We start from the raw sequence: 23463 nt of genomic DNA, 5'->3' as shown, positions 1-23463 counted from the left end.
AAACGCTTTCGACAAACGCAGTTTCATAGTGTTCACGCTGTAAATTTGCATTCAGTAAATACTGATTAGAGGTATTAGTTCATAATTATAACTCTCTTAAGGGCAGAAAGGTATTGCATTATGTCATCATCTGATAGTGGAAACAAAAAAAAATGGAGTGGTTAGATAATTAGCAGTGTAGTCGATGAAACGTGGAAGGCAACGGACACCGTATTTATAAAGTGGCTGCTTACCTAAACGTGATTTTTTTATGTCGCTTACCTAAACGTGATTCGTAGACGATTTCTTCTATTCATTGTTCCCTTGTACTCACTCGTGTTGGGCGTTGGCTTACCCATATATTTCTCGTGAATTTGGGTGCTCTACTTAATTTATAAGAGAAAAATAACACAATATACAAATTTAACTATCTAACACACCGGTAAAATTTATTAAAAATAATTACATTAACCTCTTGTGAAATTAATAATAATTAAATCTATACCTTAATTTTAAAATTATATAAGATGTATGTATAATATTTCTTAAAAAATAATAATCATCAATAAGTAAGAATAATATATAAAATAAAAAAGATAAGTGTAATTTTCAAATCATGCCGAGTCTAAGTAAATTTGTTTTATTAATTTTAGGAGATATTATTGAATTATTTATTTTAATTATTTTATATTCTTTTTTATTATAATCACTTTTGAATTTGTTAATTACGAGTAATATGAGAAAATCTAAATTTATATGATAATTGTAAGTTAATATCTTAAACAGTGAAAAAAATTTATTTAAAAATACAAAATTCATTATTTTCATGATATATAATGTACTCGTGATATAATCTACTTACATGTCTTAAATATGTACCTCCATTTTTAAATAATTTTTTTAAAAAAAATATATTAAATAAGAGCATTTTTAGAAGCTATTATGTATTTTTTATATTAAGTATTTAATTTTAGTGTTAATTTTAATTTTTTATAATTTTAAAAATATTTATTTAATTTTATTCATTATAAGAAAATATTTATTTTTAAAATATATAAAATAATTTAATTTAAAATAATTATATAATATACCTTTTTATTAAAAAATTATTTAATGACAAAAAAACTCATTAATTTTTAATAATATTTATTTATTTATTTATTATGCTTAAAGACACCAGAGTTTGTATTTGTTATCGTGAAAAGACCATGAACATTGAACAGGTTAAATGGACTATTTAACGTCCCTCAGGTTTCAATCTTCAGTTTGGGTGGCTGGGAATTGCAGCTTCTCAAGTTGTCGTTGAAGTTGTGCCCTAATTGGGGAATTGGGGGAAATTCTTCCATAACCGCAACAAGTATCGCTCTCATCCATTACAATTAGGAACGCAAAATTAAATCAATAACAAAACTCATAAAAGAAATTAATTGGTGGAAAGAGAAAGAAGGGATGATGAGGGGTCAGAGAAAGCCGATACACGCGATCGCCACGTGGGTGCGGCGGCAACCGCCAAAGGTGAAGGCTTTTCTTGCCGTTGTTTCGGGCATGGCGGCACTCGTGCTTCTCCGCTTCATCGTTCACGATCACGATAACCTTTTCGTTGCTGCCGAGGCTGTCCACTCTCTTGGAATTTCCGTTCTCATCTATAAACTCATCAAAGAAAAGACTTGTGCCGGTCAGTTACCCTTTTTCCCCTTTATTTTTTTTTTCTTTTGTAAAAACATTGTCTTTTCTTTTTGGGAGTTCTTTGAACATGCAAGATTACGGTTTTTGTGTTGTGATTGTATCGTAATCTTGACTTTCTTTATACGCATTACCAGCAGGGATCATGCATTATGATTTATCCCTTAATTTTTTATGGATAAAATGATTTATTGTTATTCTCTTTAGATTTTGATTTAGTAGTATGTCTGGAATTTCCTTATAAAGATTTATAATTGCGCGGCAATTGCTCCTTTCTGGTATTCTAGACACTAACTTGACTCTAGCTGTGGACTTTCTTTTATTTAAAAAAATTGCTTTGTGGAGTGTTCGTTATTAATGTGATCCACTTTGAGCATCAAGAAAAATGTTTGGTTCAGAACGTTCTTGTTGGACGATCAATGTCATGTCATTGTTTGCCTGATTTGATTTCCTTTTTTTCTCCCACTTTGCTTGATGAGTCCTTTGGCAATTATTACTGAATGAAAAGAAGAAGCAGAATTTTGTTTTTGTACTAATAGTTTTGGCACTTCTAACTTTGTTGATATCTTGTAATGAGGTTTACATCAGATTTCATTCCTTTTATGTGCATGGATACTTCAGAATTAGTGACGAATCTGTACCCAATATTAAGATATCACGCCTCTTTGTGATGTACAGGATTATCGCTCAAATCCCAGGAATTAACAGCTATATTTTTAGCTGTTAGGCTGTACTGCAGTTTTGTCATGGAATATGATATACATACCCTGCTTGATTTGGCTACTTTGGCAACAACACTGTGGGTTATATACATGATTCGTTTTAAATTGAAGTCTAGTTACATGGAAGAGAAGGACAATTTTGCAATATACTATGTGGTACGGTTCCACTATCATTTCATTTAAAATTGTAAGCTCCTTCTATATTGTTGTCTTTCAAAGAAAATTGACATTATAATAAGTCTTGTTGATGGAAACTGACCTCCATGTCAAGAAGTAACGATCTACTTCTGTACCAAGAAAGAAGCCATGGCATCTTATTGAAACCTTTGTGGACCATATTTGAATTTGGTTTTCATTTTACTCAACTTCAAACGATTTTTCTTTATTCCTCTTTTAAATAAATTTGTACTATCACTTATTGATATTTACTTGTGCATTTTCCTGCTATTTTTAAATTGAATGCAGGTGGTACCCTGTGCTGTGTTAGCCTTGTTTTTTCATCCATCAACTATTCATCATTTATTGAACAGGATTTTCTGGGCATTCTGTGTATATCTTGAAGCTGTGTCAGTACTACCTCAATTGCGAGTCATGCAGAACACCAAAGTATATAAGAATTTCCATTGTACTTATTAATTAGTTATCTAATTCTACTCCTCTCCTTACTTTATTTCATTTTATACTTTCAGATTGTTGAGCCATTCACAGCACACTATGTGTTTGCCCTGGGTGTTGCAAGATTCTTGAGCTGTGCTCATTGGGTTCTTCAGGTATGATCTGTTCATTGATACTTGTAACTGCATTAATCAGCCTTTGAATCTTTTTCAAATTAGTTTATCACGTTTGCTGGCTTGTGCTGGTGTCTGCTATCACTAAGATGATATTTTTTGAATTGCTATGTCTGGGTGACCAAGGAGTGAAATGTGAATATAATTTGAGTTACTTTATAACTTCAAGTTTGGCTTTCATTTCCAATGGTATAACGCCTCTAAAGGTATTACAGTGTCATGTATTTTGCCTGTATCTGGTTTTTCTTTTGAATATTTTCTGTTCTGAGCATATTTCTTTAGTGGCGCAACCTATTGGATTTACAACGTGCTGGCTCTTACTAAGATACCATTTTTGGAACAGGTGTTGGATAGCCGTGGACATTTGTTGGTTGCCTTGGGGTATGGATTATGGCCATCAATGGTGCTTATTTCAGAAATAGTCCAGACTTTTATCCTAGCAGATTTCTGTTACTATTATGTCAAAAGGTTAGTTGAGTGCATTATATAGGTCTTTTCCCTTTGACTGTTTCTTGTTTTTCAGTTTTGCTGATAATTTCTTAAGAACTTTCCTGCATGGCTCTGACCTTGCTATATTCAATTTATTGCAGCGTTTTTGGGGGACAACTTGTTCTCCGCCTTCCCTCTGGAGTTGTGTGATTGAAGGTTCACTTCAGTGCATACTTGCATTAAGATTAACTTAATCAAGCAATATGGTCGGTTATCATTGCTGGTGTCCATATTGTGTTGACAACGTTTGGCTCCTTGGAAGAAGCTAGTTTCTTTGTAAAGTTGCAGATGAAGGAGAGACTAGATATTTATGTTTAAGGTACAGTAATTGTATTGTAGTTGGAAAGGCTTTACACATAACGTGTCTATTTGCGTAGGCTCTTGGAAGTCAGTACTTATAGAACTACTCCACGTGCTTAAGTTCTATTCGATTCTTTATAGAACTTTTCCACCTCATCGTATCTAAGCTGCTTTACTTGAGCCTACGAGGGAGACATTATAAAATTGCTTTGAAAGGATTATTTTTTTCATATAATATTTAGACCGTAGCATTTTTTAAGGTTTTTTCTTTGGCCATGGCCAAATTATCATTTGAGAGTTTAATCTTTGTATAAACATGTTCCATAGCAATAACGGACATTGCATTCAAATCTGATTTTAGTGTTGAAAACGAGGAAGAAATAAAGATAAAAGATTGTAGAAAAATGTTTCTTATTGATTGATATGCATCTATTAGGGGCTAATTAATTACACTTAAACATATATAAAGCTATATATGACAAAGGAAAGTAAGGAAATAAAAGAAATTACAATCGCAATACCTATAAAGAATAAATTAATCTTTTAATTAGGGAGTTTACAGTGGCTATGTTGAGGCAGCTTGGTCCGCTTGGTGAGAGGTGACGGCGCAGTGATTATTATTATTTTGTGCACGTACATGGCCAAGAGGTGGAGGTAAGCCCAAGCAACTTGCCTGACAAGGGGAGCAGATGGGCTGGAGGTAAGCCCAAACAAAACATTTAGCATTTGTATTATTTAAAGTTAAGTAAACTTAATCTTGATAAAATTATTTTTAAAATATTAACTATAGTTAAGATGTATATAAATTAATTTGAACTACAAAATTTTCATTGGAATACATTTTTTTATCAAAAGTACGATAATTTAATTTTTCAATTTTCAAAATTTGATCTGAAGCAGTCACAAGATACAAGCCGTTGTATATAATCTTTAGTCTTTCTCAACAAAATTCCAAACACGTTAGTCGTAGTGGAGACTTTAACATGTTTGGATTCACATTTAAAAGGTTGTGAATTTTCGTTTCCTTCGATGCTGTTAGTGTTTCTGATGTGTTCATAGAAATATTCTTGGCAGAAGGAGGCTTTTAAATTAAGGGATATGAATATTGACAGGCCACAAAACTACGATTGGCAGTAAGTGGCAAGTTTAGATCCCAAACAAATTTCGGCAACCATGAACAAGGACGTTTCAATCTTTCATCATTATTTTAAAACTTCAGACAATAATTAACCACAATGTTTTATGCGGTTTACTAAAGGATGTCATTGTAAATGTTTCTTTGCCAGATAAATTATACGGCCTGGCACAGCCAGAACAGTACAAAAGAGAGATAGTGTACAAGTTTCTATTTTTGCTTAAATCCCACAAATTCCCAATAAATAATGGTAGTGTACAATTGAAGCACACCGTGCACCATTGCATATAACAAAACTCGAAAGGTGGAATTGGGCTTTCAGAGTTCAGATATGCACTTTCCATTCATAAAATTAACAACTTGTTCGACAGCCACATCAAGTGCAGCAGTTACAGCTGCTAAATTCTGCAGGAATTCTTCTGCAGTTGGTTTGTCACCATCAATGATATCAGTCACAGCTTTTACAAAAATTACAGGTACTTTCAGTAGGTCAGCAACATAAGCAACGGCTGCTCCCTGGAGAAAAAGTTGAAATGGATAGTTAAGCCCATATTCGACATAGGAGAGATAAGAGTTATTTGTGAATATGTGGATTCATGCCATTCCCAATAGATGAGCCAGAGTCCCAAGAGAGAATAGCCAAAATAATCAGGTTACCTCCATATCTTTAACTGTGGCATCATTCGCAATGATAGATGATTCATCCTGCTGTGTCATATCTAAAGAGTCACCAGTAGACAATTTAGCTATCTGAAATATGCACAAATATTGTTTAAATCAGCACAATTAATCTAAACAATTAATGGATAGGGCACCAATAGCATGATGTATCAAACCAGATAACATTTCATGTGTTTGAACGGTAAAATGGAACAGCATATTGTTTTTTTAAGTATGATCTTTATCTAGTGAGAAAGTGACCTACTGTTATGATTATGATCAAGGTTAAAGCTGTTAATTCACTTACAACATTCTTAATGCAAAACCCCCACTACATTTGTAAACTCTTCAAATACCAATGGTATATAAGAAAAAACTATTCCATTCACTTCACTGAATAAAGTGGGCATGGGTCCAAACTATCCCGAGATCATATTGCCTCACCTCGAACAAGCATTAAGTTAACATGAAATAACAGCAAGATATAAATATGTCAATGACCTGACAGAAGTAACAGCCAACAACCTGGAAACTTATAGAACTTTACTTACGTTGTCATAAAATGGTTTTTGCTCTCTTCATTCATTCATTTAAGATTTATTATTAATAACGTGAGACTGACAGTGTAAATGAGTTATAACATTTAACACTTCATTTGATCAGCAGAAATCGTTTATCCATCTAAGCAGATCAACTCAAAACCCAGGCTACACATACACCTTTTGCAAATTATTATCCACCGGCTTCAAATTTAATTCTTGAAGTCACCCCACATATAGAAGATGGGAGTCAGAATAACCAATCCCAAAGTCAAATCATCAAGCCAAGACAATCATAAATAATAGGAAGATAACTTTTGCGCTCAAAGGCACACACATTAAAAACTACACGAGCAGCTCTTCTATGAGTTCTATCCAAGAAATATGGTTAAAAAATGGCACCCAATTTGGATGATTAATCATTGTGATATCAAGAATTATGGATTCGCAATGTGGATTTGAATAAGACTAATTGTATAAGGTTCTGTGTTTTCAGAAGAAGCATATATAGTTTATGCAGATTGCACTCACCTTTAGATTAATGTCCTTTACAAGGTTGGGTGTTTCAAGGGATTTACGCAAACCAACTCCATACAGATCAAAAACCTGCAATAAACATTATACATATATTGATCTTAACCGCAAAACTTTTACCTCACTACATTGCAAGAAAGAAGCACATTTTGGCAAGTAAATCAAATTCCCCTTCCCTCAGGCAAAAACCAAGATGTGAAGACTTATTTAAAAAGGTAAACAAATGTCTATTAGCATTTATCTTAGAAATGAAGTACCTTGAATGAAATTTTAAAATTCAAAATTCACAAGTATCCACCTAAAAATCTTAAATCCTGTTACCATACACAATAAAAAATCACCACCACCACCACCAACAACTGATTATACCATTCATTGCAATCTTAAATACAAAATTGGCATAGTCAACAACACATCAAGTAGGGAAGGGAGCAAAAAACAAAACAACCAAGAGCTACTAAGAGGAATAGCAGCATAACACTAACAGGTATGGGTATTCTTCTGTCGTGAAAGGCACAATCTGATACAATGAAAACATCACCAATACTAGCTCCTTTGGCCTGAAAACATCCAGGAATGAACACTTATTAGGAAAATATCTTCATGCACATATTATAAATCTGTATATCTATATCAGAATATGTTTAGCTGCATACGTAGTCAATTAAGATTTTAAATTACTGTAAAGAGTTACTATTTGATGCATGTACATCAATGGTGGAAAGTAGAACAACTGCACATGCAGGTTAAACATGATTGTCATCAACAGATTAATCCCAAGCTTTTTTTAGAAGAATATAGGAGGCATTATTTAAAAATAGATTACAGATGTCAACTACTTTTGGTTTTTGATTGAGTCTATTGACATTGTGTGATCCATGTAGCTGATCTTACCTTGTGAGATATAAGGCTTTTGTTGCTGTTTGAAATTCTTATTCAAAACGGTTGACCATTGTATATAAAACAGAGGATCAATTATTACAAAATTAGCAGGACATAACAAGTTCACAGGAAAGAGGACCAAAGTTAGTTACACTTGGAAGACACCAATGAAAACCCAAAATACAGACATTTTGAAGCACAACTAGAAAACCAGAAACTCTAATGCTACTTCTTAGAAAGAGGAGAGAAGACAGTGCCTACCTTGAAGCCACCAGCAGTGCCTGCATTTATGATCAAGTCTGGTTTCAATGCTTGAATAGCAGCATATGTTACAAGAGCAGAGGATATTGTGCCCACACTATCAACCCCTGAAAGAAATGGAACAGGACTCATTATATGAAAAATTGTAATCAAAACAAAATTGCCACTTGCCTAGGCTTGATAAAAATCAGCATAAATCATGTTTGTTATATTGTGAAGAATCAATCAAATATGAATTTACCGACTAAAAATGAGAAAGCCATCTATAACTTTTGAGTTGTTAGAAGTGGTGCAGTACGAAATAAAATGAAAAGAAGAAACGTCCTTACCCAGAGCAGGATCTTTTCCAGGCCAAATCAAGTTTATATGGAGATCTTTGTATGTGCCATGATAACGGACCCAAGGAACGCCTTCTGGAAACCTGTAACATTGTGCATATATATCCCAATCAATACAAATACATGAAAACCAACCAAAAAAAAAAAGAAGAAGAAGGAAAAAACACTTCTGTAACATTGTAAGCAAATTCTAAGATGCTTCACAAAATTAAAAACTAATTTGTAAGCATCATAGCATCTACGCATTACTTCTTTTCCAGTGTGGTAAGCCGCAATGAAAAATAAAAAAAAAGAAAGTGTATGGATAAGTGATTAGAGTAAGTGATCATAAATAAACCCTAAGAAAATGGAGAGGGGAGAGAGAGAGAGAGAGACGGACGGAGAGCGAGGGTCCTCGATGAGGTGGAACCTATTGACAACGGGAAGCGCCTCCGTCTGCATAGCTGTTATTCCATACTAACAGTTAACACTAAGACGATCAAATAAAACAGAAACAGGAGACAGACAACTAAACATGGCAAGGTACCAATGACGATGACGATGTTGGAAATGGATCGCTCCTGAGGTTTAGGTTGGGCAACCATGGCCTCTTCCTCTTTTGAGGCAGCATCTGATTGGTTCCCAAGCGCAGCCATTCCTGTTTCTTCCAGATTTCTATGCCTTTTATGCTTTTTCTTCTGCTAATCTCTATTTATTTTCCTCGCAATATCAATGTTATATATTTATACACTGTATATTCGTAGAAATTAAGGACAGGTCATTAATGTACGGCTTACACAAGTACTATGTATGATATAAATACGGTAAGTGAAAGGGTAATAGTAGTTATTAATACATCCTTAATTATTTATTAAAATTATGTTAGTTTTATTTTTAATTCAATAATTTTTATTTATATTTTTAAGTAAATTTTTTAATCAATAAATATCGCCGCATTTAAAAAATTTGACAAAAATAAATTTAAAAATTTTGTAAATAAAATTAATAATGATAAAAATATGTAAACCATATATTTAAAAATTTAAAGAGTTTAATTTTTCAATGTATTCTTAGTGTACAAAAATTTTATACCATCAATTAATTACATTACATTATAGATATAATTTTTCTATTAATTTTTTTTTGTTGCATATACGATCATTTATAATTAAATAATAGTGTAAAATAATATTACACTGTCCGTACATTTAAATTTCTAATAAAGTTATTCTCTTATCTACTTTTATTTATAGTAAATTATAATTTATTTTCCTTTAAATTTCATGATAAATATCATATTTTTACTTATAATATTTTCCAGGATTTTTTTTTCTTTTTTTGGTTGACAAAGCTTCAATTTAAGTAAGTTCACGAAAAAATATCTGTAAGAGAAGAAATTAAAAAAAATAATTAATTTTTTTATAAATTAAAATCAATTTCTTCACATTATATTTAAAAATTTATAAAAATAAAAATAAGTTAATTTAAATTTACAAAATAATTTTAATTTATTTATTTTATTTTTACCTCTTAAAAATACTAATTCAAAAGTTAATTTAAAATAACTTCAACCCAAAGAAACAAAAAAAGATAAAAGGATAAAGAATAGCAAACCTAGTATGCTTGATTTGTATTCTTAACTCTTCCTCTCTTTTTTTTACGATCATTTCTAACATCTCAATTTTATTTTATACATTTATTTTTACCCAAACTAGTTTCTTCATAAAATAATATATTATTTTTATGCTTGTGCATTATGCGAGCCTTTATCTGGTTTGAATAATTTTAGTTCTCGTATCTCCTTGAAGAGAAGTGTGTTAACAAATAATAAAAATAAAAATAAATACATGGTTCCTTTTTATTTTTCAAAATTTTAGTGAATAACAAATGAATCAAACTATGTTAAAATTTATTGTTTATGATCATTTGTAAATATCCAGTTAATTTCATCATAATCAATAAAATTAGTTATATAATTAATTATCAAAATATTATTTCATGATTAATTTAAACATGATAAATACAATAACGCTTATCGTCACTATGAAAAATGAGGACATATTAGGGTGAATAACTAATCACCAAACATTTGACAAATAAATTTGAATATAGCTTTTATGAAAAGGGAAAGCAACTACTTCTTACTCACATACAACTATAGTTTTTAATTGGCGTGAATTCCGTATTTTAGTTACTTAAATTGTATATAATAATCACTCAATCTTTTGACTTTTTAATAATATTTCCAATCTCAATCACTGGAACAGGGGTTTATTCAATCTATCAGAGAAAACATAAGGGATCCTTCAAAATTGAGGAGGATACTACACTCTAAGGTAAGGAGTGAAATGTTCAAAACCAAAGGGTAAGAAACAAAAATATCAACAAAAGATTGAAACCACAGTAACTTGTTAAACTGGAGCTACCATTTGGTAACATAGGAAACGTGTCAGGTAAAGGCATCTCACAGTTCTCCCCGTTGAAATATATTCTTCTAGGAAATGCCCATCCGTTACTTAATGTGAAAGAATTTGTATCTTTTTCCAATAGTATTTCTGTTGTCACACCACCCACTCGATCTTTATCAGAATGCAATAGCTCATTGTTGTAAAAATCTATCCCCCAAAAAAGGTAAACTCCATCTGCCAGAAATTCATTTCTTAATTAGTATACTACACGATTTGATCAATGCTATAACATATTAAAGTCTACACATTTTCAACGATGGGTTATATTATGTTCTAAAGTCTATACAGACACTTAGAATAGGTAAATTTTAAGGACAATAAATCTAATGGTTCAAGTTTTGTGACTATTTTAACACTGCTTTTGATTAAATATTATTGTTAAATGAAGACATGAAGTGTATCATCCATTATAGAATTGTGATCTGCAATAAGAAAGTACCTTTGAGGCCAACGGCAGGAAGTATAGTGCTGTTGAAGCTATAAGTAGTTGCTTTTTGGGTGAAACCAGGATGTTGAGCCAGAACGTTCCAGTTTGAGTAGTTTCTGTTGTAGTTGTAGTTAGAAACTGTAAGCTTCACCCTCCATTGATTCATATAGTTGTTCATGAAATGCCAATGGATACGAATTGGGCACATGTGGTTGGTGCATTCAATTGTGCTGTCCTCACCTGACCGTGGTAAAGGATCACTTGGCCTGGTTAGGTAAGCACATAAAGGAATAAGGAGAGAGTGCAAACTGGACCTCAGAGAATATGGCAATAACAGATTGACAGATGAATACAGGTCTTAGGAACTTAAACACACCTTATGCAAGATGCTGTATTTATATTTGCTTCTCTGCATCCACAACTGCAATTACGGCACGGCGTGATGTTGGGATTGTAAAATGATGAGAGGGAAACACAGCACATTGGTGGTGTGTTTGCCAAGAAACTTGAGTATGCACATGTTGACTTCCAAGTTCCTGAAGTGCACAAATTTATGGTATTAAACAATTAGGACTACTAGAAGGGAATGCACCGTTTTCTTATTTTAGGCATTAAATAACATAGATAATTTCTTGACATGAATTCTGATTTATGTTTCATATGATTTATTCTTAGACTTACTGAGAACAGGTACTTGTCTTAGTCCCCCAAAGTCTGAGGATACAGTGGGATCAGTATCAAGAAGGGGGCTACAAGTGTAACCAGGTCCTGGGGCCATCAATGTAAGATTATTAGGTATTTGTCCAAGTGGGTTTTGCCTCAAGTTGCGAACGTCAAGTTCAAATGAAGAGAATGAACTGAAAGGATCGATAGCCCAGGCAGAGAGGAGGCCACCGTGACAGCAATGCTCTGACCTGTTTTGTGTGACATCCGGTGAGAGATCAACTATGAAGGGATCTTTCTTGCAGGAATGTGGCATCTGAGAGCCACTGTAAGATGAACAATTCCCTCTATCAGTTGCAAGGGCACCGTTCATTGACCAGATCACTTCATCGTTAGCCCATGTCCATCCTAGGCTCCACCCAGGTTTGTCTACATGGCGATATTGATAGTGGTTTTGAAGGGTCACCCTCGCCTGTACAAAACATTCAAACTAGATTCTAGTTGTGCTTAATAACTTTATATTGTATGCAAAATAATGGAACTTAATCAATTAGTTGGAGCAAAAGAATCAACTCCAACTGTCTTTATTCAATGAAAATTGTTGGAGTCAAGGATCATTGGCTAAGTTGATTGGAAATTTTGAAATTTCACTGCATAATTTATCAGTAATTCCTCAGGATTTTTGGTATACTTTGTTGATCATAACTGTGAAGCAGCTAAAGCAAAGTATGTGTTTCTAAAATCAGTTGTGATTGTACTGGGTACTGACCAGATATCCATTATCTGTACGTTGGTAAATGTCAAAAGTTACAGAAATGTTCCCATTTGGATCCAACGGGTCATAACAATCTGCAGAGAAGGTCGAGGGCTAAATCAGCAAAAGTGTAAGAAAAAGAAGTAAAAAAGGAAGTTAGCAAAGCATAGCATCTAGTGAAAACAACAGAAGCAGAATATATAGGAGAAGTGTATTGCCTGATAATGTGCATAGAGCAATTAATAATATCAACTTCAGTGAATAAGCATATATGCGATCAACAATAGGCACCATTTTTTCCCTTTGAAGATGGGAAGGTTTGGAGCTTGGAATGTCACAAAAATATGAGACAAAGAATTGCCTTTATTAATAAGTTGTGTATCAATCTAGTGAAACCCGTTATCTGTTGCTTCATATTATATTACTCGGATCAAACAAGGGATCATTGGAAATATCAGCTAGTTATGATTAGACAAATCCCGTGTTTAGCTACTATTATTTATAGGACCTTTCAAACTCTAGTGAGAATAAATTCTCTTGATCAAAACTTGCTAATGCACTCAGACTCGATCTGAGGATGGTTCATGTTTTCTTGACAGGTCGTTGCTCACGAGACTGGTTTATGAAATGTTTGTAGGATATGGTCCTTTAGTTACCACTGAAATTTATCAACGAAGAAAATGAACGTTGACATTCAGGAAATTTTAATTTTAATGATATAACCACAGACGAGAAGCTAGTCTTATTCTTCCATAACTAAGGAATTATATTGATTAAACAATAGATATAATATATATTACTTTTGACATTAGGATTTATAAAAGAATTAACTAGTCTTGAGGGGTTGATATCCAATGGTGTTGATAACTCTTTCTCCCTTTCTTGTTACCATATGAGAGGTTGGCTGCTGCACTTCAATACACTTGAGCGCCTTGTAGTGCTTACCCTTACAAGATGAGGCAATTCAATGTGTGACACTTAAAAAGGATTACAGATTTGTTCGTCCTTAGTAATTAGTATTGGTGATATCTTCTGGAGTACCGTTGCAGATTATTAGAAATGTTAGCAACATATCTTTTAATACATTTTTAATTATTAATTAAAAATTATCAAAATATGAAATAAATATTAAATTAAAAATAAAACATATAATTTTTAATAAATTTTAACTAATAATTAAACATGTTGCTGACATTCCTTATACAATGTGTCTTGAGTTCACAAAAAATTTATCTCAAAACATCGTCTAAATTAATTGTAAAGTATTTTTTTTCGGCTATTAGGTTCCATCATTTGATAAATCGTCATTTATTCTGTCAGCATTACGTATATGCCAAATAGGCTAAAACTTTGTAGTTTTTGTCATATAAAATTTTGCACTTTAAAATAAATATGAAAAAGAATATTGGGCTTCAATGACGTTAATGGTTGGGTGGGCATGTTTTTGTTCCTATGTTCTGAGGCTAATGGCTTGCCTTAGTTCACTAGTAGCGGCGACATAACAAAATAAAAATAAGTCAAATACTTTTGGCGAGCATTTTCAGAACATAGAAGATGAATATAAAATCTACCCAATTCTTTCTGTTGAATAAATATTGTATGAGGACAATAAGAACACCTCCTCATAGAGGACAGCTGGGTGCTCCTGTCAAGTCCTTTCTGTGGCACATAACGCATATACCTCAAATGTACCTACACAAACAACCCAAGTATAGGATTCCAAAAGACAAATATAATTTACATTAAAATGGAAAAAAAATTGCTCATTATAAAATAATTTCAAAAAAATAAAAATAATATTGATAATGAACCCTTTTTCAAATTGAATTTTCCACTGATTTCGTTATTATATGCAGGAACAGACATATTTTGTTACATAAAGCATATACCTGAAATGTTCCCTTAAGCTGCATATTTATGCTGAGACAGCGGTACACAAGTACAATACAGAGAAAGCATTGGGTTCCAAAGGATAAAGAGTAACTAAAAATATTAAAAGAATTTCAAAATTAAAAATATGATATATTTTTTCATTGGACGATGATGTAAATAAAGTTAAGTGTCTAGTGGTCTCATTAGCATACAAGGGTACATATTATGTTTCATTGAGGAGAACACATGTTGGTCACGAGTAATAATAACAAGAAGATATATGTTTCCTTGATTGGATCCAAAACTTATCCATGTCCAAGATCGCTCCCATGCCCCAGCAACTAACTTTGTAATGTTACATAATTAATGAGTTTAGTAGCTCATGTTAATTTATTTTCTTTAAAATCTATGACGGATACGTGTCGCATATGATGATATAAATAATGAGTTATCAGTTAAACATTTGTTATTCAAACAAGATAACTCACCTCTAACAGTTGATTATCCAGCAAATCAAAAGTGTCCTTTTATTACTTCTTGCCTTCATCTCACATATTGAGATTAGATTATTAATTTCAATAATTAGCGAGCACTTTAAAAGTTTTAAATAAGTTACTTTCATCAATTACATATTTTAAACATCTTATTTGAATCTTGCTGCCAGTGATATTAAAAACTGCCAGAGTGCATAATTTTGCACTATGCAGATTTTGAAATATGTAACCGTGTCACCCTTTTAAGAGTCGTTACACCAATGTTTTTTCCTCAAATTATCAACCTAGCTAGACCTTCTCATTTTTTTATGTTGACATCTCAAATTTTTAAGCGAACTTTTACCACTGATTAAATAGACTACACAGAGAGCTAATTCAAAAGAGAACCCAATTTGGCATTTAGCTCTTTAACGATAACTGCTTCTCCTCACTTCCATTGATGCCCAATTGCCTGAATTCTTCATAAATGAGGTGCTTTAATACATATTTTTGTCATTGTATTAAGTTAGCCTGTAGCCGGCATGGTGTCACATCCCAAATTTCTTCAACTTCTTTGTCACTCCATCTTGATTGCTATAATTGCATGCCAAAAACAACACAAGGTCCAAGAAAACATGGTGCATTTCTAAAAGAATCCATTTTACAACTTTTCCTTTGCTCTTATTCATTCAGCAATCGTCCAACTGCGAGTATATTATATTTTCAATGACACTGATTGAAAAAGGTATGCCATATTATTATACTACGTCATTCTCTTTTTATATTTCCATCAACGGCCTAATCTACATTACAAGTTTACAACTGAAGTGATCAACACGCCCAACAAGGGGTAATAATTGACAATATAATTTTTTTTTCCTTTCCGTGGCATTCTACAACTTCAGGTTCATAAATAATCCCGCAGCATAAAAATTGACTTTTCAAAATACAAATTATGCCAGTAACAATTTGCATGAATAATTTTTTTAATTGTACTTCGTTTTTTATTGTTCATAAACTTGAGACAGTCATGCAGTTTCACTAGAAGATGGCTGCAAAAGGGTAGAAGATGAGCCTAAAGGCTCATGCACAACTGAATTTGAAGAAACAGATATGGGATTGCCCTCTAACTGCAACATGATACTCCCTAGTATTTCAGTTATAATTTTCTTGAATTCGTCTTCTTTAACTGTCTTCCCATCATCTGCATTCACCGTCTTAAAGGCTTCACCAATAACCTTATCCATCTGTAAAATCAAAGTCGGCTTTTAATCTCCGATTCAGGAAGACGCATTAAACATAAATTGTATGACAGCATTGTATGTCATGCTATGCAGACATGACCCAGCGAACATAAACACTAGCCATAGCACTGACTCATGCCAACTAAGATTTTGAGCTTATATTGAGTATCGTGAAATAAATTGCTCTATGGTCAATTATAAATAATAGCATTAAATAAGAACAGTTAAATATAATATGTGACAATTTCGCTACAAATACTACCACTGACCCATGTCAACAGTAATTTTTAAGCTTTTTTTGAGTTAGCATAAAACAAATTGCTAAGAATACTTTAATCTCTACTGTATTTTCGGCCTAGTTTAGTTTTTTTTACCTCAAAATGCTATCCAGCAGCAAACAAAATTCAGTAGAGTTAAAAGTAATTGACAAATAGATGAATCCAAAATAAGTTGGAAAGTGGACTATCTGTATGCATTAGAACCGTACCTCTTCAATTGCTCCAACTGGAGGTAAACCAGCAGATGGAGACACCAGATCTAGTGCCAACCGCAGATGGTCCTTTGATATTTTTCCATTGTGATCTTTGAGCAGATTCTCCAAAGCTAAGTTCAATGTCTGCATCATGTGATAGATTGGTAAATTTCATATATGGATGTTTAAACAACGTAAATTCAAAACAAAATATTGCAATGAAGCACAAAAAAAATAATAAACCCTGTCTAATTCAAACTTGTTGGATAAAAGTCTCTTGACACCACGTCCATCAAAGGTGTTTTCACTGTGGGCAACGATGGCAGGTTTCTCTTTAAGACAATCAACCACACTCAATGCCACTCTCTTAAATTCTTCCAAAAATGTCTCTTGAGTAACAGGCTTGTCCAAAGCAGGGCCAGCTTGAGACAGTGCTGGATCCACAATGTTGTTGAAAACCTATTTTAATTATGTTTTGATCACACGAAATTCTATGTTAAAAAAAAACTACTTAAATGTGTACTAAAACATCATTCAAGGACAAAAATAGTTGCATTAATTGTTTACCCAAGAATCTGATGTAGGAGGAATTCCTTGATCAACAGTGAGTCTTCCAAAAGCTTCAATTACATGTTCACGAAGTGATCCACTGGGGGACTCAATCTGAGAGAAAATAGATGCCAGCTCTGCTTCATAACCTGGACCATTAACAAACTCAAGGAGATCTTCCCCATCCATGCGGAGTATAACTATAGGGTCTCGCTTCAGTCCAGCAGCCATGCCCAAAAGAATGTCTGAGAGAACCTCTTTGAATTCAGTCTTGCTCACCTTTTCTTGCTTGCCATGGGTGAATTCATTCAAGACCTAGAGTCAATAAAATTTTCTACCCTTGTTCCATTATTAGTGCAAATTAATCTTTGGAAATGTAGATAGAACATGATGAATTTATCAAAGGAACTTGAGGAATTTTATTGAAATTATAACGGCGAACCAAACTCTTGTCCAGAGAAATATAACGAATGCAGTTAGGGGTCTTGGTTTACCCAATAATGCTTTAAAAGTATAAATTGATCCTATGTACCAGAGTGGATGAACTGCTGGCAAAAATTACAGCCCACCAGGTAATTTCTGTTGTTCTAATATGTATTTCTTGCATGATAATAGTACTTCATAGCAAACAAACTAAAAGTAAAACAGCTAAAGGGAAAAGCCCTCCGGCAAATTCTCATTTGTCGTGAATGTTAACACATCATTAATTTCGAATCCATTGCTTCTTTAATTTTTCCTTCTTGGGCTAAGGTGTCATATACTCTAGTTTTTTAATAACTATTGCTTGCCCGTATTTATCATACAGGTAACAGATTTGCTTTTTTACAAAGCATGCCATTAAAAAACACCTTTTTTCTTGTCCACAGATGCAGCCAGCACAAGCAGTTTGGGTCCCATGAGTTCATCATTATCTATAATGGCAGATTAACTTTTTGTAACTCTAAACACTAAAATAAACTATAAATTTTCCACTTCTTCAATTGTAGGGTTTGGAATCAAGTATGGTTTAATGATTAAAACATCACGGTCCATCAACAATTTCACAAATATTAACAGTTAAAAAATGTCAGCTTCACATAGTCTCCAACATATATATGTCACCAGATTCTGCCTCCAGGGAGATAATAAAATGGCAACAAAAAGCAAATTAAAGCACGGCAAGTAATTGCAACCATAAAGCAGATTTCAACCGGACCGACCAAGGTATCATGGATTATGATATTTCTGGGGCCACCTATAGTTCAAAATTTTGAGAACTTATCCTGGAAAGCAGACAAGCATCGCATTAAAAATAATTAAAAAAAAATCGTAATGTCATTTAAGATTTTTTCCCCCTAGTTCAGATTGTCTCTTCATCAACATCTGAAGTATTAAACATGTATATAGTTTGCAAATGAGCCACACATACAAAAATAAAATTTTAAATATTACCCTGATGATAAGTTAACTATAATTTTCTTAGACACGACATTATCATGGACATAATTAAAATAATAAGCATTTGCAATACTGCCGCCACCTAAGCCAATGCAAAAGTCAAAAGCCTATGTAACACCTTACATCGATCTTGGGAGCAGGTCGGTTTTGAAAGTTTGTATCAGTCCTTTTTCTAATTGAGAATTACAAAGAAAACAGTAGGCAAAGAGTTCTGATTCGAATTCATCATTCAAATAAAGTAATGAGTATTTTCATGTTTAACCCCCAATTCAATAAGCATTGCTAAGATTACAAAGGAAGCCATTTTTTAGGAAAGAAAGAGAGAGAGAGAGAGACCTCAAAATAGATGTGATCAGAATCAGGACTAATGCCTTGAGCAGGCAAACCAAGAGCAGCACCGATGTCAGCAACAGCAGGTTCAAGCTCCTTCACTGAGAGCTTACCATCTCTGTCCTTATCCAACTGATGAAACTTATGGTCCACGAAGTTGCTGAATACTTGCTCGTTCCCAACCAACTCCATAATGTTGGAACCATCTAGAATCTCTCCGTTTCCACCACTTTTCCTCTTGCTGCTGCTCTCCATTCTTCACCCCTCTACTGTGCATCAAATTTGGCTTCTTTGGCCTCTATTTAATAAGTATCAACCTAACACATAGGAAGAGGAAGAGTCAGAAGAGGGACTGAAGCTCATTATTATATCAGTCAGCGACGGTGTGAACTGTGAACCCCACACGTGGCTCCCCAAAGAAAGTTTACACATGTAAATCTTAATCATATCTTTTGTAAAAAAGCGCAAACACAACATGTGCTCCTAAAACATTGGTCCTGTTTGTTTTAGCTGACCCAAAGTTACACAAAGCGCACTCCCTTTGTCGCTTTTCTCTCATTCTTAATTTTAATGCACTTTCGGTTCTTATTTCATTTTATTTTATATGTTTTCTTCTTTGGGTAATTCAGTATTTCATTTCCATTATTTTGGCAAGTTTCACAATAAAACTTATTAAAGTTATAAAAAATATATAAAAAGTAAACGGATCAAATAAGTTTCGAACAAATTATTTTAAATAATATATATTCATGTAAGACGTCTCAAAATAATTTTTTGGATTATAAAATAAAAAATAATCTATAATGGACTCATATTTTAAGGTAGAAGAGGGACAGAGTAGAAAGATGGTGCAGACCACTAATCCCAATTGTAGGAATTGGGCCAGATTTATTTTTACCCAAATTTTGGAGTGGCCCGTATCTGATGCTTTTAGGATGCGTGTCGAAGTCACACTACTATATTACTTACCATTTACGAATTGTGGGCCTCACTCGCATACCGTACTCCGTGGTGGCTTTCAGTTCCATAACAATTTAGCACTATTAAATTTGACATTGACACTATAGCTAATGGAATAAAGCCAAGTTCAATTATCTTTTAGTTTAGTAATTGTTTTCAGAAACATCATCCCAAACTTGGCTAACGTTGTAGACAGTGGAAAAGGATCACTGACAGGTTAGCCCAATGTAGTCCAAAATCAGCATGCCACATTGCCCCCCATTTGTTATTCAATTTTGCTTAACTAGTGGGCCGGGCTCATTGCAGAAAATATGGCACACTAATCTTTTTTTAAGAAAAAATCGTTGATTTTAAGCAATGTTGTGATCCTGTGAAGCTGGGATTACTTAAATTATCCGCAGTAAATGTGTTTGACCATGAAACAACTTGCATTATTCAGTCTTCACCCATGGGGCAAGCAAGTTTACACAGGAAGAGAGATAATTGTCATATTTCTTTTGCAAAAGAAGACATGGCAGAATCAGAAAAGTTAAGAGGTAAAGCGGTTGTTTGATGTGATTCATGTGAATCTAAATCAATAGGGATGGATCCATGTTATAATTGTTGGGGTAGTTGCCCCCATTAACAATTTGATTTTTCTTCATAGTATATATATATCATACTATAAAAATGTCTTCATAATTTTTTTAAAAAAAATTAATTGATCCCAATTCTAGTCTCAAGAATCTCGTCATGTGAAAATGCCCCTCCAACCTTCATATTTCAATTTTTTATTATTTATTCAAGTATATACATTATATTTTGATTTTAATTTTTATAATTTTTTAATCCCTATATTTTTCATAAGTATATTATCTTTGGTCTCTCTTACCATGTGTATGCAACTCCACGAAAAAGTGACTCGTGACATAAAAATTGATATATAACATTATTTGGATTAGTTACTTCATTGTTTAACAAAGATTGAAGATCAAAATTAATAATTCTTTAAAATGTGAATATTAAAAAAAAACTAGAATAAAAATACAATATATATTTTGAAACACGAATTTTTTTTTGTCTGATTTATTTAACTACTAAATATAAAACAACTAATTAAAAATTAATACCTTTCTAGCTTGTTGCAACTTTTTTTGATAAAAGATCTTTAGTATGTAATATTCCCGTTACCATTATTTTTTTTTCAACTCAACTGTACGTATTTTGATAAGTTTGAATTTTTATATTATAATTTTTTTCATTCACTCTTTGTTGTTTCTTACGTTTTCCAATATTGTGTATGTTGCACCTTCTGTACATTTTTTTTCTGTATATATTACCAATATAGTATATATCTATTATTTTGATTGGTTTCGAGTGCTTTAAATTAATATATAAAAGATTTATAATTTTTAATGATATATATTAAAATTAAAAAATAATTCAAAGTTTTCAAACCATGAAAACTCGTAAAGAATAGTTATAATGATATTTACACCTGAATTGCCAAGAAAAGAAGACTGCGAATGATGACCTCGACGCCACTGGAGGCCACGAGGAAGATGGTGGTGCAAAAATTATATACTTAGAGAATCTTTTTACTGAGAAAGTCGACGATTGAGGAGACCCAATTTGAGCCATCAACGAGTTTGCTCATTCGTTTCGAGCAGCTAAGTTAGCTGCAACTCAATAAAAACTAGCAGCAATGATACTAAAGAATGAAGACCATTTCTACCTGAAAACTGGATAAAAATATACAGCACTAATACACTATCAAGTATGTCCTAAAAGTATACACAACCTGCTTCACTAGAGTAGCGTCTCAGCTACTACCTTAATTGTCCATAGGCACCTGAGAAGTAAAATAGTTTAGAATACCAGTGAATCCGTTTTAGCCGTAAATTTCAGCCTTATGCCAAGCAAATCCATATATAGCCTTGACTTTGAGCTCTATATCAAGCTATAACTGATTTCCTTCTCATATTTCACCATATTAGGGCGGATGAAGGAGTGTTACTTAAAGCTGATCACCACCTTACTGAAGCCTTTATGCCTCACCAACATAGGAAAAAGTAATGAAATAACAGCTTAAACGAGCAATTCATGTACGGTGCATGTGTTAGATACATACTTGTGTTTTGGGATACATAGATACACAAAGAATGCCAACTTTGCTTCGCTGCAAAATGGTAGCCTTTTTAAACCTGAATAATATATGTGATTCACATATTTAAGCTAACAAAGTAACACACCCAGTAAGTAAGGATTCTGCAATTAAAGATTTATCTGTTACGTACAGAAGGAATTTTGAAACTAAGGACCCCATTTACTAGAAATTCCACACCCTGAAATCACGGGGAAATATTCGATAATTAGTGCAACGAAATTAAAAATAAAATGTAATGAGTATCCCACGTGTAAGGTCAATCGTCCTTTGCATTTGCATCAGAGGAAAAGTGGCCAAGAGACATAGATTATGGTGGGTAAGATAACTTGTAAGTTATTTAGTAGCAAATTTATACTTATAGAAGTGTTTATTAAATACAAAATGAAAAAAAAAAAATTTGATTAAATTTGTACTCTTTGTTAAAAATATAGTTTATTATTTATATAATTAAAACTTTGATACTTAATTTTATTTTGATTTTATTCTTTTTATTTTTACGGTAGTTTTTTTATTTTTTATTATTAATAATTAATAGTATATTTTGTTAAATAAAAATTAATTAATTAATTCTTTTAAAATAAAAATATAAATTATTTAAATTAATTCAAATAATTTTTATTAATATAATATATTAAACTTAATAATTTTAAAAATAAATTTAAGTTATTATTTAAACTAATAATATTATTTTTATCAATAAAATGTGTTAAAATAAATATTATCTAATTTTAATATTATTTTAATATTATTATAAATTTTTTAAGTCATTTAATATAAATTAATCACTTGTACAACTAATTCAGATAATTTCATATCATAAATTAATTATACATTATAAATTTTCAGCTATAAATCTATATTAATATAACTTTTAAAAGCTAAAATTTATAACTTTTAACTCACCAAACATAATTATAATGATGATATTTTCATTATTTTAATGTGAACGAATGTAAAAAAATATATCCAGATCCAATATGTGTTTAGAAAACGTTTTGCTAGTAAAAAAGCTGGAGGAAACATTAATATGAAATGACAAAAGGTATTCAAAACGGGAAAGATTTTTCAATAGTCAGTTAATAAAAATCAAACTGAAAAGTACAAGGCTTGGGTTTTGTCTCCTAAAAATTTTGTTATTTGATTAATCATTTGCAAATCTACTTTTATACCATAAATTTGGATTTATCCCTCTTAAATACGAGTAATCTTAAAAATCATTTTCTTTTTCATTAATTTATGTGATTTTTCATAAGCTGAGTATTCAACTTTTTTTGTATTTATAAATTTTTATTCCTTTCAAATATTATTACTCAAATTTAGAAAATTGATGCACTATATTTAATTCTAGATATTTTTTAATATAAATTAGATTTTAAGAC

At 32.2% G+C, this 23463-nt stretch overlaps 4 protein-coding genes across 5 annotated transcripts; 1 reads left to right on the top strand and 3 right to left on the bottom strand.

The window, feature by feature from the left end:
- Nucleotides 1-1240: 1240 nt before the first annotated feature.
- On the top strand, nt 1241-8265 carry LOC113864402 (putative ER lumen protein-retaining receptor C28H8.4). Its single transcript, XM_027498059.1, has 7 exons — nt 1241-1654; nt 2341-2540; nt 2850-2990; nt 3074-3154; nt 3516-3640; nt 3763-5748; nt 7797-8265. Exons 1-6 carry the CDS (start codon nt 1429-1431, stop codon nt 3809-3811), a joined length of 822 nt encoding a protein of 273 aa, XP_027353860.1. The 5' UTR covers nt 1241-1428; the 3' UTR covers nt 3812-5748; nt 7797-8265.
- LOC113864404 (5'-methylthioadenosine/S-adenosylhomocysteine nucleosidase 1) lies at nt 5111-9004 on the bottom strand. The gene is made up of 8 exons (XM_027498060.1): nt 8837-9004; nt 8690-8753; nt 8302-8393; nt 7973-8079; nt 7315-7389; nt 6827-6901; nt 5754-5846; nt 5111-5612 (listed from the first exon to the last, which is right to left on the bottom strand). Exons 1-8 carry the CDS (start codon nt 8943-8945, stop codon nt 5415-5417), a joined length of 813 nt encoding a protein of 270 aa, XP_027353861.1. The 5' UTR covers nt 8946-9004; the 3' UTR covers nt 5111-5414.
- A 1637-nt stretch (nt 9005-10641) lies between these two features.
- Nucleotides 10642-12895, bottom strand: LOC113866336 (COBRA-like protein 1). Its single transcript, XM_027501215.1, has 6 exons — nt 12820-12895; nt 12617-12696; nt 11866-12319; nt 11561-11720; nt 11197-11450; nt 10642-10931 (listed from the first exon to the last, which is right to left on the bottom strand). Exons 1-6 carry the CDS (start codon nt 12893-12895, stop codon nt 10642-10644), a joined length of 1314 nt encoding a protein of 437 aa, XP_027357016.1.
- A 2933-nt stretch (nt 12896-15828) lies between these two features.
- Nucleotides 15829-19357, bottom strand: LOC113865430. Of its 2 annotated transcripts, XM_027499960.1 has the most exons (5): nt 18985-19356; nt 17230-17526; nt 16906-17121; nt 16678-16806; nt 15829-16193 (listed from the first exon to the last, which is right to left on the bottom strand). In XM_027499960.1, exons 1-5 carry the CDS (start codon nt 19231-19233, stop codon nt 15975-15977), a joined length of 1110 nt encoding a protein of 369 aa, XP_027355761.1. In that variant the 5' UTR covers nt 19234-19356; the 3' UTR covers nt 15829-15974. The 2 variants fall into 2 exon arrangements, with proteins under 2 accessions (XP_027355761.1, XP_027355762.1); XM_027499961.1 differs by lacking the exon at nt 16906-17121 and having other exon boundaries at nt 18985-19357.
- Between the last annotated feature and the right edge of the window lie 4106 nt (nt 19358-23463).

Source organism: Abrus precatorius, unplaced genomic scaffold, assembly GCF_003935025.1.
Source record: "Abrus precatorius isolate BTA unplaced genomic scaffold, Abrus_2018 Scaffold4, whole genome shotgun sequence".
Classification (NCBI taxonomy): Eukaryota; Viridiplantae; Streptophyta; class Magnoliopsida; order Fabales; family Fabaceae; genus Abrus; species Abrus precatorius.
This window is presented reverse-complemented; position numbering and strand designations above follow the sequence as displayed.